Here is a 17,500-nt window from a genome sequence, read left to right on the forward strand (position 1 = left end):
GTTGAAAGGCCAAACAGTTGCACTACATCAACTGTAATAAGCAGTAATGTGATCAGTAGGACGAAGGCCAACCCCAACAGAGCTGCAGACGAGGCGGTGTGTAGAAAGACAAAACCTCTGGGAGAGGCAGGAGTTTTTGTTGTTGAACGCTTTAACAAGCTGCTCTCTTTGTGCTTCCAAAGACAACAGTCAGCGGTCCTGACTGCAGCTAGATTCAGGCCACGTCCGAACTGGCACCCTGTTCCCTAGATAGTGCACTACTTTTGACCAGGGCTCTTGTTAAAAATAGTGCACTCGATCGGGAACAGGGTTGCAGTTGGGACGAACCCTCGACCTCCTGAAGTTATGGTAGTCACTTTACCTCAGTCACTTCCTTTACCGTCCTAACTCACTCTAATACAAACACAGCCTGGCCTCAAACATGGACCATGACCAGCGGTCACACACATCAACCGCAGCCTGACCACCTTTTCAGGCTAGAGGATGTGAGGAAAGGGGATATGGTGGTTGTGATTGTGGTCAGCCAGGGAAATGGATTTGTGTAGAGGTGATTACTGGTTCAAACTCTGTGGGGTGTGGTCAGTAATTCTCCACTGAAGCAGGCAAGCCAGTTAACATGATATTCATTTATTGCACGTTCAGCTGTAAATTTAAGAAAAAATTTCCCTCAAAAAAGTTGCATATTTGAAAAAAAAAACTGCTATAAAAATAATGATTTAATCCTACCATAAAAATTATGATTTAATCCTACCATAAAAATTATGATTTAATCCTACCAGAAATATTATGATTAAATTTTACCATAAAAATAAATAAGCTCAGTCCTCTTCTAAGAGCCACATCCGTCGGGGACAATTTTCTACTTGAAATCAGAGAACATGCTACTTGTCCTCTGGGATGGATCTGATGTGCTCCTTGAAGTTGGTGTTGTGTGTGTGTGTGTGTGTGTGTGTGTGTGTGTGTGTGTGTGTGTGTGTGTGTGTGTGTGTGTGTGTGTGTGTGTGTGTGTGTGTGTGTGTGTGTGTGTGTGTGTGTGTGTGTGTGTGTGTGTGTGTGTGTGTGTGTGTGTGTGTGTGTGTGTGTGTGTGTGTGTGTGTGTGTGTGTGTGTGTGTGTGTGTGTGTGTGTGTGTGCATGGCCGTGTGTGTGTGTGTGTGCATGGCCGTGTGTGTGAACTGTTTTCTGTGTCCAGATAATAACTGTTGTTTTTGAAGTAAAAAAAGAGAGAAAATAGGAACTGACCTGAGTTCATCTGTTTGAGTGGGTGTGTTTGAACAGCTGTGGCTTGGTCAGTGTATCCTGTTTCACACAGCTAAATTGATTTTTAGTGCCCCAGAAAGCAAACTGCATGGAAGCCACAATTGTGATGTGTGAGGGAGCATTTTGCACCTCTTTAGGCTCCAAACTGTCCCAAATTGCACCATATTCCCTATGTAAAGTAGTGCATTATGTAGGAAATATTTTACCATTTGGGACACAGAATAAATATTGACTTTAGATTAAGTTTTGAAAAGGACCAATCAAAGACACAGTGATTATTTAGAGACTTGAGCTCAACCAAGTATTGACATGTTTGTCAGGAGGGCGGAGCCTTCGTCTGATGCACGCAGCAGTGGATGATGCTGGGAGATACAGCTGCATTGTGTCCAACACGGCCGGAGAGGAGAGGAAGAACTTTGACCTGGACATCCTGGGTAATGACGTTAATGACCTTTATCTTATCTCTCAGGCCTTTGACCTGAGAGAGAAATATGTATTTCAGTATGTCACTGGTGGATATTGTGATAGTGAGAATACCTGATAACCACTACTAGACGGACTTAACATGAACAACCAGTTTGAACGCAATGAAGCCTTCATAATCCCATTATAAGGCCTACATCCATGGTTGAGGGTTGGTACAGTAGTTGTATTGCTCTTAACCCTTTCCATGCATGTCATCTTCCAGTCCCCCCTAGCATTGTGGATGAAGGCACGGTGCAGGATGCCAAGGTCAAGGAGAAACACAACGTGACACTGACCTGTGAGGTCGCAGGTCAGTGACATCATGGCAACACAACTCCACAATGACTAAACATATCTCAATCCAAAATAGACTATTTTACAGTTCATACATACTGTAACAGGAAACTATTTCCCCATCCCGATGGTCGCTAAGATAACCTGTTATTAACCGTTAACTAGGTAACCCAGTGCCGGAGATCACCTGGCTGAAGGACGGACAGTCGTTAGGGACAGACAGACGTCACCAGGTGTTGTCTCACGGACGGTACCTCCAGATATCTGGTGCCCAGGTGGATGACACGGGCAGGTACAGCTGCCTGGCACACAACAGAGCAGGAGACCGCAGCAGACACTTCAACCTCAATGTACTGGGTAGGAGGACAACTACTCTCTCAGTATATTTTATTTACGTATGTATCCTTTATTTATACTGATATAAAACTACGATCACATTTTCAGAGGGTTTGTAGGAGGCTTCTCTCAGTAAGTCACCGAGCCTGTGAAATCCGTCATACTTTATTTCCATTTTGAAACCATTGCGTGACATGCTAAAGCTTCACAAGATGTTATCACTTTGCCGTGTTTAAGATAGGAGGCGCTGTGGTATATAAGGTTTACCCTGGTGATTTATCCTATGCATCCACCATCACCTTATCAAAAAAGCCCCACTAGCCTCATTGACCAAGAGTCTGAATCCCCTCTCCTCTCGCTCCCCCCCCCCCCAGTGTCTCCCACCATCGTGGGCTCAGGTCCCGAGGGTTCGGCTGAAGAGGTGACGGTAACCCTGAGCAGCCCCACGTCTCTGGTGTGTGAGGTGCAGTCCTACCCCCCTGCCCTCATCACATGGCTCAAGGATGGGACGCCGTTCGAGTCCAGCCACAACGTCCGAGTGCTGCCAGGTGGGCGGACCCTGCAGATCCTGAACGCCAAGGAGGAGGATGCTGGGAGGTACACCTGTGTGGCCACTAATGAGGCTGGAGACAGCCTGAAGAACTACGAGGTCAAAGTTTACAGTGAGTGACGAAAACGTTTTGAAAGATGGGAGAGAGATAGGGAGGTACTACCTTAACTTGTCCAATAAGGACACATCATTGTTTTGCCATGGTCTGTAACTATCTGTGTGGCTGTGTTATCTGTGACTGTATGTAACTGTAACTCTCCTCCTGTCCTCTCCTGCAGTTCCTCCCCAAATCAATAAGAATGATGTCCCAGGTGAGGGGCTGGCCCCCAAAGAGGTCAAGATAAAGGTCAACAACACTCTGACCCTGGAGTGTGAGGCTCAGGCCATCCCTACACCCTCACTGCAATGGTACAAAGACGGACAGGTCAGCACTTTACCTGTACACACACTCTACACTCTCTCTCTCTCTCTCTCTATCTCTCTCTCTCTCTCTCTCTCTCTCTCTCTCTCTCTCTCTCTCTCTCTCTCTCTCTCTCTCTCTCTCTCTCTCTCTCTCTCTCTCTCTCTCTCTCTCTTTCTTTTCTCTCTCTCTTTCTTTCCTTTTCTCTCTCTTTCTTTCTTTCTCTCTCTCTTTCTTTCTCTCTCTCACTCTCTTTCTTTCTTTCTTTCTTTCTCACTCTCTTTCTTTCTTTCTTTCTTTCTTTCTTTCTCACTCTTTCTTTCTTTCTCACTCTCTTTCTTTCTCTCTTTCTTTCTCTCTCTCTCACTCTCTTCTCTCTTTTTTCTCCTCTGTCTCTCCTCTCCCTCTCTATCTCTTTTACACACACACACTGACCACGCATCCTTCTACAACCAACCCTGATCTCTGTTCTCCAGGTCCTGAGGGCAGATGACCATGTGACAATTAATGCCAACGGTCGTATTGTCAGGATCAAACATGCTCAGGTGTCCGACACTGGACGCTACACCTGCGTAGCAACCAACATCGCCGGGGAGGACGAGAAGGACTTTGATATAAATATACAAGGTGAACTGCGTTCTCATTGCTTGTGCTGTCTAGCCCCTCTGCAGGACTCTACTGTGAAGTCTTAGCAGAGGCTGCCATCTAGTGGTATGTTGGCTCATGAACTTGAGGAGAGTTGTAGCTAGTACACTCTAGCAGGTTATAAAGAATTTGGCTAATCCCATTCTTGCTACATAACAGTATTATGTCTTAAAATCGGAATTCCTGGAATTTCCCAGGCGTAGCCTGTCTAGGCTATATGGCTGTCTAGGCTATATGCCCGTCTAGGCTATATGCCTGTCTAGGATATATGCCCGTCGAGGCTATATGCCCATCTAGACTATATGCCCATCTAGGCTATATGCCCGTCTAGGATATATGCCCGTCTAGGCTATATGCCCATCTAGGCTATATGCCCATCTAGGCTATATGGCTGTCTAGGCTATATGCCCGTCTAGGCTATATGCCCGTCTAGGCTATATGCCCGTCTAGGATATATGCCCATCTAGACTATATACCCATCTAGGCTATATGCCCATCTAGGCTATATGCCCGTCTAGGATATATGCCCGTCTAGGATATATGCCCATCTAGGCTATATGCCCGTCTAGGATATATGCCCATCTAGGATATATGCCCGTCTAGGCTATATGCCCGTCTAGGATATATGCCCGTCTAGGATATATGCCCATCTAGACTATATACCCATCTAGGCTATATGCCCATCTAGGCTATATGCCCGTCTAGGATATATGCCCATCTAGGATATATGCCCATCTAGGCTATATGCCCGTCTAGGATATATGCCCGTCTAGGATATATGCCCATCTAGGATATATGCCCGTCTAGGCTATATGCCCGTCTAGGATATATGCCCATCTAGACTATATACCCATCTAGACTATATACCCATCTAGGCTATATGCCCGTCTAGGATATATGCCCATCTAGGATATATGCCCGTCTAGGCTATATGCCCGTCTAGGCTATATGCCCATCTAGGCTATATGCCCGTCTAGGATATATGCCCATCTAGGATATATGCCCGTCTAGGCTATATGCCCGTCTAGGATATATGCCCGTCTAGGATATATGCCCGTCTAGGATATATGCCAATCTAGGCTATATGCCCATCTAGGCTATATGCCCGTCTAGGATATATGCCCGTCTAGGATATATGCCCGTCTAGGCTATATGCCCATCTAGGCTATATGCCCATCTAGGCTATATGCCCGTCTAAGATATATGCCCGTCTAGGATATATGCCCATCTAGGCTATATGCCCATCTAGGCTATATGCCGTCTAGGATATATGCCCATCTAGGCTATATGCCCATCTAGGATATATGCCCATCTAGGCTATATACCCATCTAGGCTATATGCCCGTCTAGGCTATATGCCAATCTAGGCTATATGCCCGTCTAAGATATATGCCCGTCTAGGATATATGCCCATCTAGGCTATATGCCCATCTAGGCTATATGCCCGTCTAGGATATATGCCCATCTAGGCTATATGCCCGTCTAGGATATATGCCCATCTAGGCTATATGCCCGTCTAGGATATATGCCCATCTAGGCTATATGCCCATCTATGATATATGCCCATCTAGACTATATACCCATCTAGGCTATATGCCCGTCTAGGATATATGCCCATCTAGGCTATATGCCCATCTAGGCTATATGCCCATCTAGGCTATATGCCCATCAAGGCAATATGCCCGTCTAGACTATAAACCCATCTAGGCTATATGCCCGTCTAGACTATATGCCCGTCTAGGCTATATGCCCATCTAGGCTATATGCCCGTCTAGACTATATACCCGTCTAGGCTATATGCCCATCTAGACTATATGCCCGTCTAGGATATATGCCCATCTAGGCTATATGCCCGTCTAGACTATATACCCGTCTAGGCTATATGCCCATCTAGGCTATATGCCCATCTAGACTATATACCCATCTAGGCTATATGCCCGTCTAGGCTATATGCCCATCTAGGCTATATGCCCGTCTAGACTATATACCCGTCTAGGATATATGCCCGTCTAGACTATATACCCGTCTAGACTATATGCCCATCTAGGCTATATGCCCGTCTAGGCTATATGCCCATCTAGACTATATGCCCGTCTAGGATATATGCCCATCTAGGCTATATGCCCGTCTAGACTATATACCCGTCTAGGCTATATGCCCATCTAGGCTATATGCCCATCTAGACTATATACCCATCTAGGCTATATGCCCGTCTAGGCTATATGCCCATCTAGGCTATATGCCCGTCTAGACTATATACCCGTCTAGGATATATGCCCGTCTAGACTATATACCCGTCTAGACTATATGCCCATCTAGGCTATATGCCCGTCTAGGCTATATGCCCATCTAGGCTATATGCCCGTCTAGACTATATACCCATCTAGGCTATATGCCCATCTAGGCTATATGCCCATCTAGACTATATACCCATCTAGGCTATATGCCCATCTCGACTATATGCCCATCTAGGCTATATGCCCATCTAGACTATTTACCCATCTAGGCTATATGCCCATCTAGGCTATATGCCCATCTAGACTATATGCCCATCTAGGCTATATGCCCATCTAGGCTATATGCCCGTCTAGACTATATACCCATCTAGGCTATATGCCCATCTAGACTATATACCCATCTAGGCTATATGCCCATCTAGACTATATACCCATCTAGGCTATATGCCCATCTAGGCTATATGCCCATCTAGACTATATGCCCATCTAGGCTATATGCCCATCTAGGCTATATGCCCGTCTAGACTATATACCCATCTAGGCTATAATCCCATCTAGACTATAAACCCATCTAGGCTATATGCCCATCTAGGCTATATGCCCGTCTAGGCTATATGCCCGTCTAGACTATATACCCGTCTAGGCTATATGCCCATCTAGGCTATATGCCCATCTAGGCTATATGCCCGTCTAGACTATATACCCGTCTAGGCTATATGCCCATCTAGACTATATGCCCGTCTAGGCTATATGCCCATCTAGACTATATACCCATCTAGGCTATATGCCCATCTAGGATATATGCCCATCTAGGCTATATGCCCATCTAGGCTATATGCCCATCTAGACTATATGCCCGTCTAGGCTATATGCCCATCTAGGCTATATGCCCATCTAGACTATATACCCATCTAGGCTATATACCCATCTAGGCTATATGCCCATCTAGACTATATACCCATCTAGGCTATATGCCCATCTAGGCTATATGCCCATCTAGACTATATGCCCGTCTAGGCTATTTTCCCATCTAGGCTATATCAAGTTTATTTTAAGTTTATTTTATCAAGTTTATTTTATATAGCCCTTCGTACATCAGCTAATATCTCGAAGTGCTGTACAGACACCCAGCCTAAAACCCCAAACAGCAAGCAATGCAGGTGTAGAAGCACGGTGGCTAGGAAAAACTCCCTAGAAAGGCCAAAACCTAGGAAGAAACCTAGAGAGGAACCAGGCTATGAGGGGTGGCCAGTCCTCTTCTGGCTGTGCTGGGTGGAGATTATAACAGAACTATGCCAAGATGTTCAAAATGTTCATAAGTGACAAGCATGGTCAAATAATAATCATGAATAATTTTCAGTTGGCTTTTCATAGCCGATCATCAAGAGTTGAAAATAGCAGGTCCGGGACAGGTGGCGGTTCCAATACCGCAGGCAGAACAGCTGAAACTGGAATAGCAGCAAGGCCAGGTGGACTGGGGACAGCAAGGAGCCATCACGCCCGGCAGCCCCGACGCACGGTCCCAGGGCTCAGGTCCTCCGAGAGAGAGAAAGAGAGAGAGAAGGAGAGAATTAGAGAGAGCCAAGATTTTCAAAATGTTCATAAATGACAAGCATGGTCAAATAATAATCAGGAATAAATGTCAGTTGGCTTTTCATAGCCGATCATTAAGAATTGAAAACAGCAGGTCTGGGACAGGTAGGGGTTCCATAACCGCAGGCAGAACAGTTGAAACTGGAATAGCAGCAGGGCCAGGCGGACTGGGGACAGCAAGGAGTCATCATGCCCGGTAGTCCTGACGTATGGTCCTAGGGCTCCGGTCCTCCGAGAGAGAGAAAGAAAGAGAGAAAGAGAGAATTAGAGAGAGCCAAGATTTTCAAAATGTTCATAAATGACAAGCATGGTCAAATAATAATCAGGAATAAAAGTCAGTTGGCTTTTCATAGCCGATCATTAAGAGTTGAACAGGTAGGGGTTCCATAACAGCAGGCAGAACAGTTGAAGCTGGAACAGCAGCAAGGCCAGGTGGACTGGGGACAGCAAGGAGTCATCATGCCCGGTTTGCCGTGACGTATGGTCCTAGGGCTCAGGTTCTCCGAGAGAGAGAAAGAAAGAGAGAACGAGAGAATTAGAGAGAGCATACTTAAATTCACACAGGACACTGGATAAGATAGGAGAAGTACTCCAGGTATAACCAACTGACCCTAGCCCCCCGACACATAAACTACTGCAGCATAAATACTGGAGGCTGAGACAGGAGGGGTCAGGAGACACTGTGGCCCCATCCGATGATACCCCCGGACAGGGCCAAACAGGAAGGATATAACCCCACCCACTCTGCCAAAGCACAGCCCCCACACCACTAGAGGGATATCTTCAACCACCAACTTACAATCCTGAGACAAGGCCGAGTATAGCCCACAAAGATCTCCACCACAGCACAAACCAAGAGGGGGCGCCAACCCAGACAGGAAGATCACGTCAGTAACTCAACCCACTCAAGTGACGCACCCCTCCTAGGGACGGCATGAAAGAGCACCAGTAAGCCAGTGACTCAGCCCCTGTAATAGGGTTAGGGGCAGAGAATCCCAGTGGAGAGAGGGGAACCGGCCAGGCAGAGACAGCAAGGGCGGTTCGTTGCTCCAGAGCCTTTCCGTTCACCTTCACACTCCTGGGCCAGACTACACTCAATCATATGACCTACTGAAGAGATAAGTCTTCAGTAAAGACTTATAGGAGGCCTGCGTCTTGTGACCGTAGCGTACGTGTAGGTATGTACGGCAGGACCAACTCGGAAAGATAGGTAGGAGCAAGCCCATGTAACGCTTTATAGGTTAACAGTAAAACCTTGAAATCAGCCCTTGCCTTAACAGGAAGCCAGTGTAGGGAGGCTAGCACTGGAGTAATATGATCAAATTTCTTGGTTCTAGTCAGGATTCTAGCAGCCGTATTTAGCACTAACTGAAGTTTATTTAGTGCTTTATCCGGGTAGCCGGAAAGTAGAGCATTGCAGTAGTCTAACCTAGAAGTAACAAATGCATGGATTAATTTTTCTGCATCATTTTTGGACAGAAAATGTCTAATTTTTGCAATGTTACGTAGATGGAAAAAAGCTGTCCTTGAAACAGTCTTGATATGTTCGTCAAAAGAGAGATCAGGGTCAAGAGTAACGCCGAGGTCCTTCACAGTTTTATTTGAGACGACTTTACAACCATCAAGATTAATTGTCAGATTTAACAGAAGATCTCTTTGTTTCTTGGGACCTAGAACAAGCATCTCTGTTTTGTCCGAGTTTAAAAGTAGAAAGTTTGCAGCCATCCACTTCCTTATGTCTGAAACACAGGCTTCTAGCGTGGGCAATTTTGGGGCTTCACCATGTTTCATTGAAATGTACAGCTGTGTGTCATCCGCATAGCAGTGAAAGTTAACATTATGTTTTCGAATAACATCCCCAAGAGGTAAAATATATAGTGAAAACAATAGTGGTCCTTAAACGGAACCTTGAGGAACACCGAAATGTACAGTTGATTTGTCAGAGGACAAAGCATTCACAGAGACAAACTGATATCTTTCCGACCAGGCTAGACCAATTTGGGTTTCCAGTCTCTCCAAAAGAATGTGGTGATCGATGGTGTCAAAGGCAGCACTAAGGTCTAGTAGCACGAGGACAGATGCAGAGCCTCGGTCTGACGCCATTAAAAGGTAATTTACCACCTTCACAAGTGCAGTCTCAGTGCTATGATGGGGTCTAAAACCAGACTGAAGCATTTCGTATACATTGTTTGTCTTCAGGAAGGCAGTGAGTTGCTGCGCAACAGCTTTTACTAAAATTTTTGAGAGGGATGGAAGATTCGATATAGGCCGATAGTTTTTTATATTTTCCGGGTCAAGGTTTGGCTTTTTCAAGAGAGGCTTTATTACTGCCACTTTTAGTGAGTTTGGTACACATCCGGTGGATAGAGAGCCGTTTATTATGTTCAACATATGAGGGCCAAGCACAGGAAGCAGCTCTTTCAGTAGTTTAGTAGGAATAGGATCCAGTATGCAGCTAGAAGGTTTAGAGGCCATGATTATTTTCATCATTGTGTCAAGAGATATAGTACTAAAACACTTGAGTGTCTCCCTTGATCCTAGGTCCTGGCAGAGTTGTGCAGACTCAGGACAATTGAGCTTTGGAGGAATACGCAGATTTAAAGAGGAGTCCATAATTTGCTTTCTAATGATCATGATCTTTTCCTCAAAGAAGTTCATGAATTTATTACTGCTGAAGTGAAAGCCATCCTCTCTTGGGGAATGCTGCTTTTTAGTTAGCTTTGCAACAGTATCAAAAAGAAATTTTGGATTGTTCTTATTTTCTTCAATTAAGTTGGAAAAGTAGGATGATCGAGCAGCAGTCAGGGCTCTTCGGTACTGCACGGTACTGTCTTTCCAAGCTAGTCGGAAGACTTCCAGTTTGGTGTGGCGCCATTTCCGTTCCAATTTTCTGGAAGCTTGCTTCAAAGCTCGGGTATTTTCTGTATACCAGGGAGCTAGTTTCATATGACAAATGTTTTTCGTTTTTAGGGGTGCAACTGCATCTAGGGTATTGCGCAAGGTTAAATTGAGTTCCTCAGTTAGGTGGTTAACTGATTTTTGTCCTCTGACGTCCTTGGGTAGGCAGAAGGAGTCTGGAAGAGCATCAAGGAATTTTTGTGTTGTCTGAGAATTTATAGCACGACTTTTGATGCTCCTTGGTTGGGGTCTGAGCAGATTATTTGTTGCGATTGCAAACGTAATAAAATGGTGGTCCGACAGTCCAGGATTATGAGGAAAAACATTAAGATCTACAACATTTATTCCATGGGACAAAACTAAGTCCAGAGTATGACTGTGGCAGTGAGTAGGTCCAGAGACATGTTGGACAAAACCCACTGAGTCGATGATGGCTCCGAAAGACTTTTGGAGTGGGTCTGTGGACTTCTCCATATGAATATTAAAATCACCAAAAATTTGAATATGATCTGCTATGACTACAAGGTCTGATAGGAATTCAGGGAACTCAAAGAGGAACGCTGTATATGGCCCAGGAGGCCTATAAACAGTGGCTATAAAAAGTGATTGAGTAGGCTGCATAGATTTCATGACTAGAAGCTCAAAAGACGAAAACGTCATCATTTTTTTTTTTGTAAATTGAAATTTGCTATCGTAAATGTTAGCAACACCTCCGCCTTTGCGGGATGCACGGGGGATATGGTCACTAGTGTAACCAGGAGGTGAGGCCTCATTTAACACAGTAAATTCATCAGGCTTAAGCCATGTTTCAGTCAGGCCAATCACATCAAGATTATGATCAGTGATTAGTTCATTGACTATAACTGCCTTTGAAGTGAGGGATCTAACATTAAGTAACCCTATTTTGAGATGTGAGGTATCACGATCTCTTTCAATAATGGCAGGAATGGAGGAGGTCTTTATCCTAATGAGATTGCTAAGGCGAACACCGCCATGTTTAGTTTTGCCCAACCTAGGTCGAGGCACAGACACAGTCTCAATGGGGATGGCTGAGCTGACTACACTGACTGTGCTATTGGCAGACTCCACTAAGCTGGCAGGTTGGCTAACAGCCTGCTGCCTGGCCTGCACCCTATTTCATTGTGGAGCTAGTGGAGTTAGAGCCCTATCTATGTTTGTAGATAAGATGAGAGCACCCCTCCAGCTAGGATGGAGTCCGTCACTCCTCAGCAGGTCAGGCTTGGTCCTGTTTGTGGGTGAGTCCCAGAAAGAGGGCCAATTATCTACAAATTCTATCTTTTGGGAGGGGCAGAAAACAGTTTTCAACCAGCGATTGAGTTGTGAGACTCTGCTGTAGAGCTCGTCACTCCCCCTAACTGGGAGAGGGCCAGAGACAATTACTCGATGCCGACACATCTTTCTAGCTGATTTACAGGCTGAAGCTATGTTGCGCTTGGTGACCTCTGACTGTTTCATCCTAACATCGTTGGTGCCGACGTGGATAACAATATCTCTATACTCTCTACACTCGCCAGTTTTAGCTTCAGCCAGCACCATCTTCAGATTAGCCTTAACGTCGGTAGCCCTGCCCCCTGGTAAACAGTGTATGATCGCTGGGTGATTCGTTTTAAGTCTAATACTGCGGGTAATGGAGTCGCCAATGACTAGGGTTTTCAATTTGTCAGAGCTAATGGTGGGAGCCTTCGGCGTCTCAGACCCCGTAACGGGAGGAGTAGAGACAAGAGAAGACTCGGCCTCAGACTCCGACTCGCTACTCAATGGGGAAAACCTGTTGAAAGTTTCTGTCGGCTGAATGAGCGACACCGGTTGAGCATTCCAACAGCATTTCCCTCCAGAAGCCATGAGAAAATTGTCCGGCTGCGCGGACAGTGCGGGGGGATTTATACTAACGTTACTATCTGTACTTACTGGTGGCACAGACGCTGTTTCACCCTTTCCTACACTGAAATTACCCTTGCCTAACGATTGCGTCTGAAGCTGGGCTTGCAGCACAGCTATCCTCGCCGTTAGGCGATCATTCTCCTGTATATTATGAGTACAGCGAATGCAGTTAGAAGACATCATGTTAAAGTTACTACTTAGCTTCGGCTGTTGAAGGTGCTGACGAACCATGTCCAGATAAAGCGTCCGGAGTGAAAAAGTTGAATGAGGGAAAAAAGTTGTGATGGAAAAACTAAAAATATAAACGTAAAGTTGTCAGCTAGCAAAGTAAAGTTGGCAAAAAAACGCACAGCAACAAAACGCACAGCAACACGTCTAGGATATATGCCCGTCTAGACTATATACCCATCTAGGCTATATGCCCGTCTAGGATATATGCCCGTCTAGGATATATGCCCATCTAGGCTATATACCCATCTAGGCTATATGCCCGTCTAGGATATATGCCCGTCTAGGATATATGCCCGTCTAGGATATATGCCCATCTAGGCTATATGCCCGTCTAGGATATATGCCCATCTAGGATATATGCCCGTCTAGACTATATACCCGTCTAGGATATATTCCTGTCTAGGATATATGCCCGTCTAGGATATATGCCCATCTAGGCTATATGCCCGTCTAGGATATATGCCCATCTAGGATATATGCCCGTCTAGACTATATACCCGTCTAGGATATATTCCTGTCTAGGATATATGCCCGTCTAGACTATATACCCGTCTAGGATATATTCCCGTCTAGGATATATGCCCATCTAGACTATATACCCATCTAGGCTATATGCCCATCTAGGATATATGCCCGTCTAGACTATATACCCGTCTAGGATATATGCCCATCTAGGCTATATGCCCGTCTAGGATATATGCCCATCTAGACTATATACCCATCTAGGCTATATGCCCATCTAGGATATATGCCCGTCTAGACTATATACCCGTCTAGGATATATGCCCATCTAGGCTATATGCCCGTCTAGGATATATGCCCATCTAGACTATATACCCATCTAGGCTATATGCCCATCTAGGATATATGCCCATCTAGGATATATGCCCATCTAGACTATATACCCATCTAGGCTATATGCCCATCTAGGATATATGCCCGTCTAGACTATATACCCATCTAGGCTATATGCCCGTCTAGACTATATGCCCATCTAGGCTATATGCCCATCTAGGATATATGCCCGTCTAGACTATATACCCATCTAGGCTATATGCCCGTCTAGGATATATGCCCATCTAGGCTATATGCCCATCTAGGCTATATGCCCGTCTAGGATATATGCCCATCTAGGCTATATGCCCGTCTAGGCTATATGCCCATCTAGGCTATATGCCCATCTAAACTATATACCCATCTAGGCTATATGCCCGTCTAGGCTATATGCCCATCTAGGCTATATGCCCATCTAGGCTATATGCCCATCTAGGCTATATGCCCGTCTAGGATATATGCCCGTCTAGGATATATGCCCGTCTAGGATATATGCCCATCTAGGCTATATGCCCGTCTAGGATATATGCCCATCTAGGCTATATGCCCATCTAGGATATATGCCCATCTAGACTATTTACCCATCTAGGCTATATGCCCATCTAGGCTATATGCCTGTGATCTAAATCAACAGGTAGACATAAAGTTATTGTTCTCAAGTATATATTATCGGCACTGGCAGATAAACTAAACAAACACTAAATAGACACTTTTTAACTATACATGTCACAATTTCAGATGTAACAATGCACAAACAGTCTATTTTCTGGCAATTTATCCTCTCAATTTACCAGCATTGCTTCGCGCACACCAAAAAATAAACTTGCTTTCTAGTTTGAAGTGCATGACACAGTTGACGGCATTGACACTCGCAGCCTGCCTGTTTTCTCTCATTCACTACCATACATTCTAATTCCAGCGTGTACACGCTCGTTCACACGTAAACAAAAACACTTTTCGATTTGATTTGGGCTTTAGTCTTAACAGAGGCTGCCCTCTAGTGGTAGGTGACAGTATTTAATCAAAAGCTGTAAGTCTTAGCAGAGGCTGCCCTCTAGTGGTAGGTGACAGTATTTAATCAGACGCTGTAAATCTTAGCAGAGGCTGCCCTCTAGTGGTAGGTGACAGTATTTAATCACAAGCTGTAAATCTTAGCAGAGGCTGCCATCTAGTGGTAGGTGAAAGCATTTAATTACATCCTAAACATTGACTGTAGTAGCTGTCATAAAGATAACCCTAACTCTCTTTTTCTCTTTCTGTCTCTTTCTCTCTGTCTCTCTCTCTCCTCTTCAGTCCCTCCTAGTTTCCAGCGTCCCGGGGGGGTGGGAGATACCACCTCGACACCAGGCACTGGGGGTGATGTTAAGGATGTGGTACTAAACAACCCTATCTCTCTGTACTGTGAGACCAACGCTGTTCCCCCACCCACACTCACCTGGTACAAAGATGGACACCCAATGGCCTCCAACGAAAATGTGCTCATCATGCCTGGTGAGGAGAGGACCTACAGTGCTGTGAAAAAGTATCTTCCCCCTTCTTAATTTTCTCTACTTTTACATATTTTTTTATACTGAATCAGATCTTGAGCCAAAATCTAATATTAGATAAAGGGAACCTGAGTGAACAAATAACACACAGTTGCATACTTATTTAATGTATTTCATAAACAAGGTTATGCAACACCTCATGCACCTGTGTGAACAAGTAATTGCCCCTTTACACTTAATAACTGGTTGTGCCACCTTTTAGCTGCAATGACTCCAACCAAACACTTCCTGTAGTTGTTGATCAGTCTCTCACATCTCTGTGGAGGAATTCTGTCCCACTCTTCCATGCAGAACTGCTTTAACTCAGCGACATTTGTGGGTTTCAAGCATAAACTGCCCGTTTCATGTCCTGCCACAACATCTCAATTGCTATTAGGTCTGGACTTTGACTAGGCCATTCCAAAACTTCTAACTTGTTCCTTTTTAGTCATTTTCATGGAGACATGATTGTGTGTTTTGGAGCCAGAATTCCTCCACAGCGATGTGAGAGACTGATCAACAACTACAGGAAGTGTTTGGTTGGAGTCATTGCAGCTAAAGGTGGCACAACCAGTTATTGAGTGTAAGGTGGCAATTACTTTCTCACGCAAGGGCATTTGGTGTTGCATAACTTTGTTAATTATTAACTAAAAGTATATATTTTTTTGTTATTTGTAAACTCAGGTTCCCTTTATCTAATATTAAGTTTTGGTTGAAGATCTGATAACATTTAGTATCAAAAATATGCAAAAATAGAGAAAATCAGAAAGGGGGCAAATACTTTTTCATGACACTGTATGTGTGTGTGTGCTTGCATGCGCGGATGTGTGTGTGTGTGTGTGTGTGTGTGTGTGTGTGTGTGTGTGTGTGTGTGTGTGTGTGTGTGTGTGTGTGTGTGTGTGTGTGTGTGTGTGTGTGTGTGTGTGTGTGACTCTGACTGTGACTACCTCTCCAGGTGGGCGAGTGCTGCAGATCCCCAGGGCTCAGGCTGAGGATTCTGGGAGGTATACGTGCTTGGCGGTGAATGAGGCGGGAGAGGACTCCATCCAGTATGACGTCAGAGTGCTGGGTGAGTAGAAGGGGAAAACACCACCCATCTAAACTGAGCTTACCTGGGTCGTGAGTAGAGGGGAAAACACCACCCATCTAAACTGAGCTTACCTGGGTCGTGAGTAGAGGGGGAAAACACCACCCATCTAAACTGAGCTGACCTGGGTCGTGAGTAGAGGGGAAAACACCACCCATCTAAACTGAGCTTACCTGGGTCGTGAGTAGAGGGGAAAACACCACCCATCTAAACTGAGCTGGCCTGGGTCGTGAGTAGAGGGGAAAACACCACCCATCTAAACTGAGCTGGCCTGGGTCAAAAGTATATGTCAAATAATTTCATATACTGTTTGGAATCCCAGGTACAAACTGACTGTGTGTGTGTTGAACCCCCAGAGCCCCCCTCAATCCGCGGGGCGGACCGCGACCTACCTGAGGAGATGGTGATCCAGGTGAATAAGACCACAGTGTTGGAGTGTCAAGTGGACGGAAGTCCCACCCCTAAAATCACCTGGCTGAAGGACAGTCAGCCAATAAGCACTAAAGGACCCCACAGACTACTGTCCAATGGACGCTCCCTGCAGGTGACTGGACTATGCTGTAAAAAGGGCTTAATAAAATGTATTTGATTGAGGGATTGATTAACGGATTGGTTGATGACTGATTCATGGATTGATGGATTGATTTATTGATTGAAAAGCGAAAGAGGTGCTATAGGGTTGGGAAAGGCTGGGGATTATATGAGGGGAGGATGCTCAGTGAGAGACTGAAGGCTCGGGCCTTATGTACAGTAACGTCAGCGAGCTGTCTGTTTCTTCCTCAGGTGGTGAATGCCCAGGTGACAGACACAGGCCACTATGTGTGTGTGGCTGATAACCTGGCGGGAAGCGCAGAGAAATCCTTCAATCTCAACGTCCATGGTGAGTCAGAACAGAGTTTTTATTGTGTTTTCATCTATGTTTATCAGCCTCATCTCTCTGGTATCTTCATTAATATGGATTGATGGATGGGTGGGCGGGTGGGTGGGAGGATGGATGGATGGATGGATGGATGGGTGGAGGGAGGGAGGGAGGGAGGGAGGGGTAGATGGATAGGTGTGGGGGTTGATGGATGGATTGATTGATATATTGATTGCCAGTTTGTCTGTTTTCTCTCTCGTCCAGTCCCCCCCACCATAGTGGGAGCTAGCCCAGAGAACGTGACGGTGGTGGTGAATAACTTTGTTTCACTGACTTGTGAGGCTACCGGGTTCCCCCCTCCCTCTCTGAGCTGGGTCAAAGACA

The 17,500-nt window shown here is 45.3% G+C and overlaps 1 protein-coding gene across 2 annotated transcripts in view; it reads left to right on the forward strand.

Annotated features, from left to right (window-relative positions):
• Positions 1 to 17,500, forward strand: part of hmcn1 (hemicentin 1) — a 229,641-nt gene that overhangs the window by 172,082 nt on the left and 40,059 nt on the right. For both annotated transcript variants that reach the window (XM_071346348.1, XM_071346349.1), the window contains exons 47-57: positions 1,580 to 1,693; positions 1,948 to 2,034; positions 2,184 to 2,375; positions 2,729 to 3,016; positions 3,183 to 3,328; positions 3,781 to 3,931; positions 14,938 to 15,135; positions 16,126 to 16,239; positions 16,614 to 16,801; positions 17,041 to 17,137; positions 17,381 to 17,500. The exon at positions 17,381 to 17,500 is cut by the window's right edge and continues 42 nt beyond it. In XM_071346348.1, coding sequence (XP_071202449.1) covers positions 1,580 to 1,693; positions 1,948 to 2,034; positions 2,184 to 2,375; positions 2,729 to 3,016; positions 3,183 to 3,328; positions 3,781 to 3,931; positions 14,938 to 15,135; positions 16,126 to 16,239; positions 16,614 to 16,801; positions 17,041 to 17,137; positions 17,381 to 17,500 — 1,695 coding nt within the window. The remainder of the gene's footprint in view (positions 1 to 1,579; positions 1,694 to 1,947; positions 2,035 to 2,183; positions 2,376 to 2,728; positions 3,017 to 3,182; positions 3,329 to 3,780; positions 3,932 to 14,937; positions 15,136 to 16,125; positions 16,240 to 16,613; positions 16,802 to 17,040; positions 17,138 to 17,380) is intronic.

The sequence above is a fragment of the Salvelinus alpinus genome, chromosome 16 (genome assembly GCF_045679555.1).
Source record: "Salvelinus alpinus chromosome 16, SLU_Salpinus.1, whole genome shotgun sequence".
In the NCBI taxonomy this organism is placed as follows: Eukaryota; Metazoa; Chordata; class Actinopteri; order Salmoniformes; family Salmonidae; genus Salvelinus; species Salvelinus alpinus.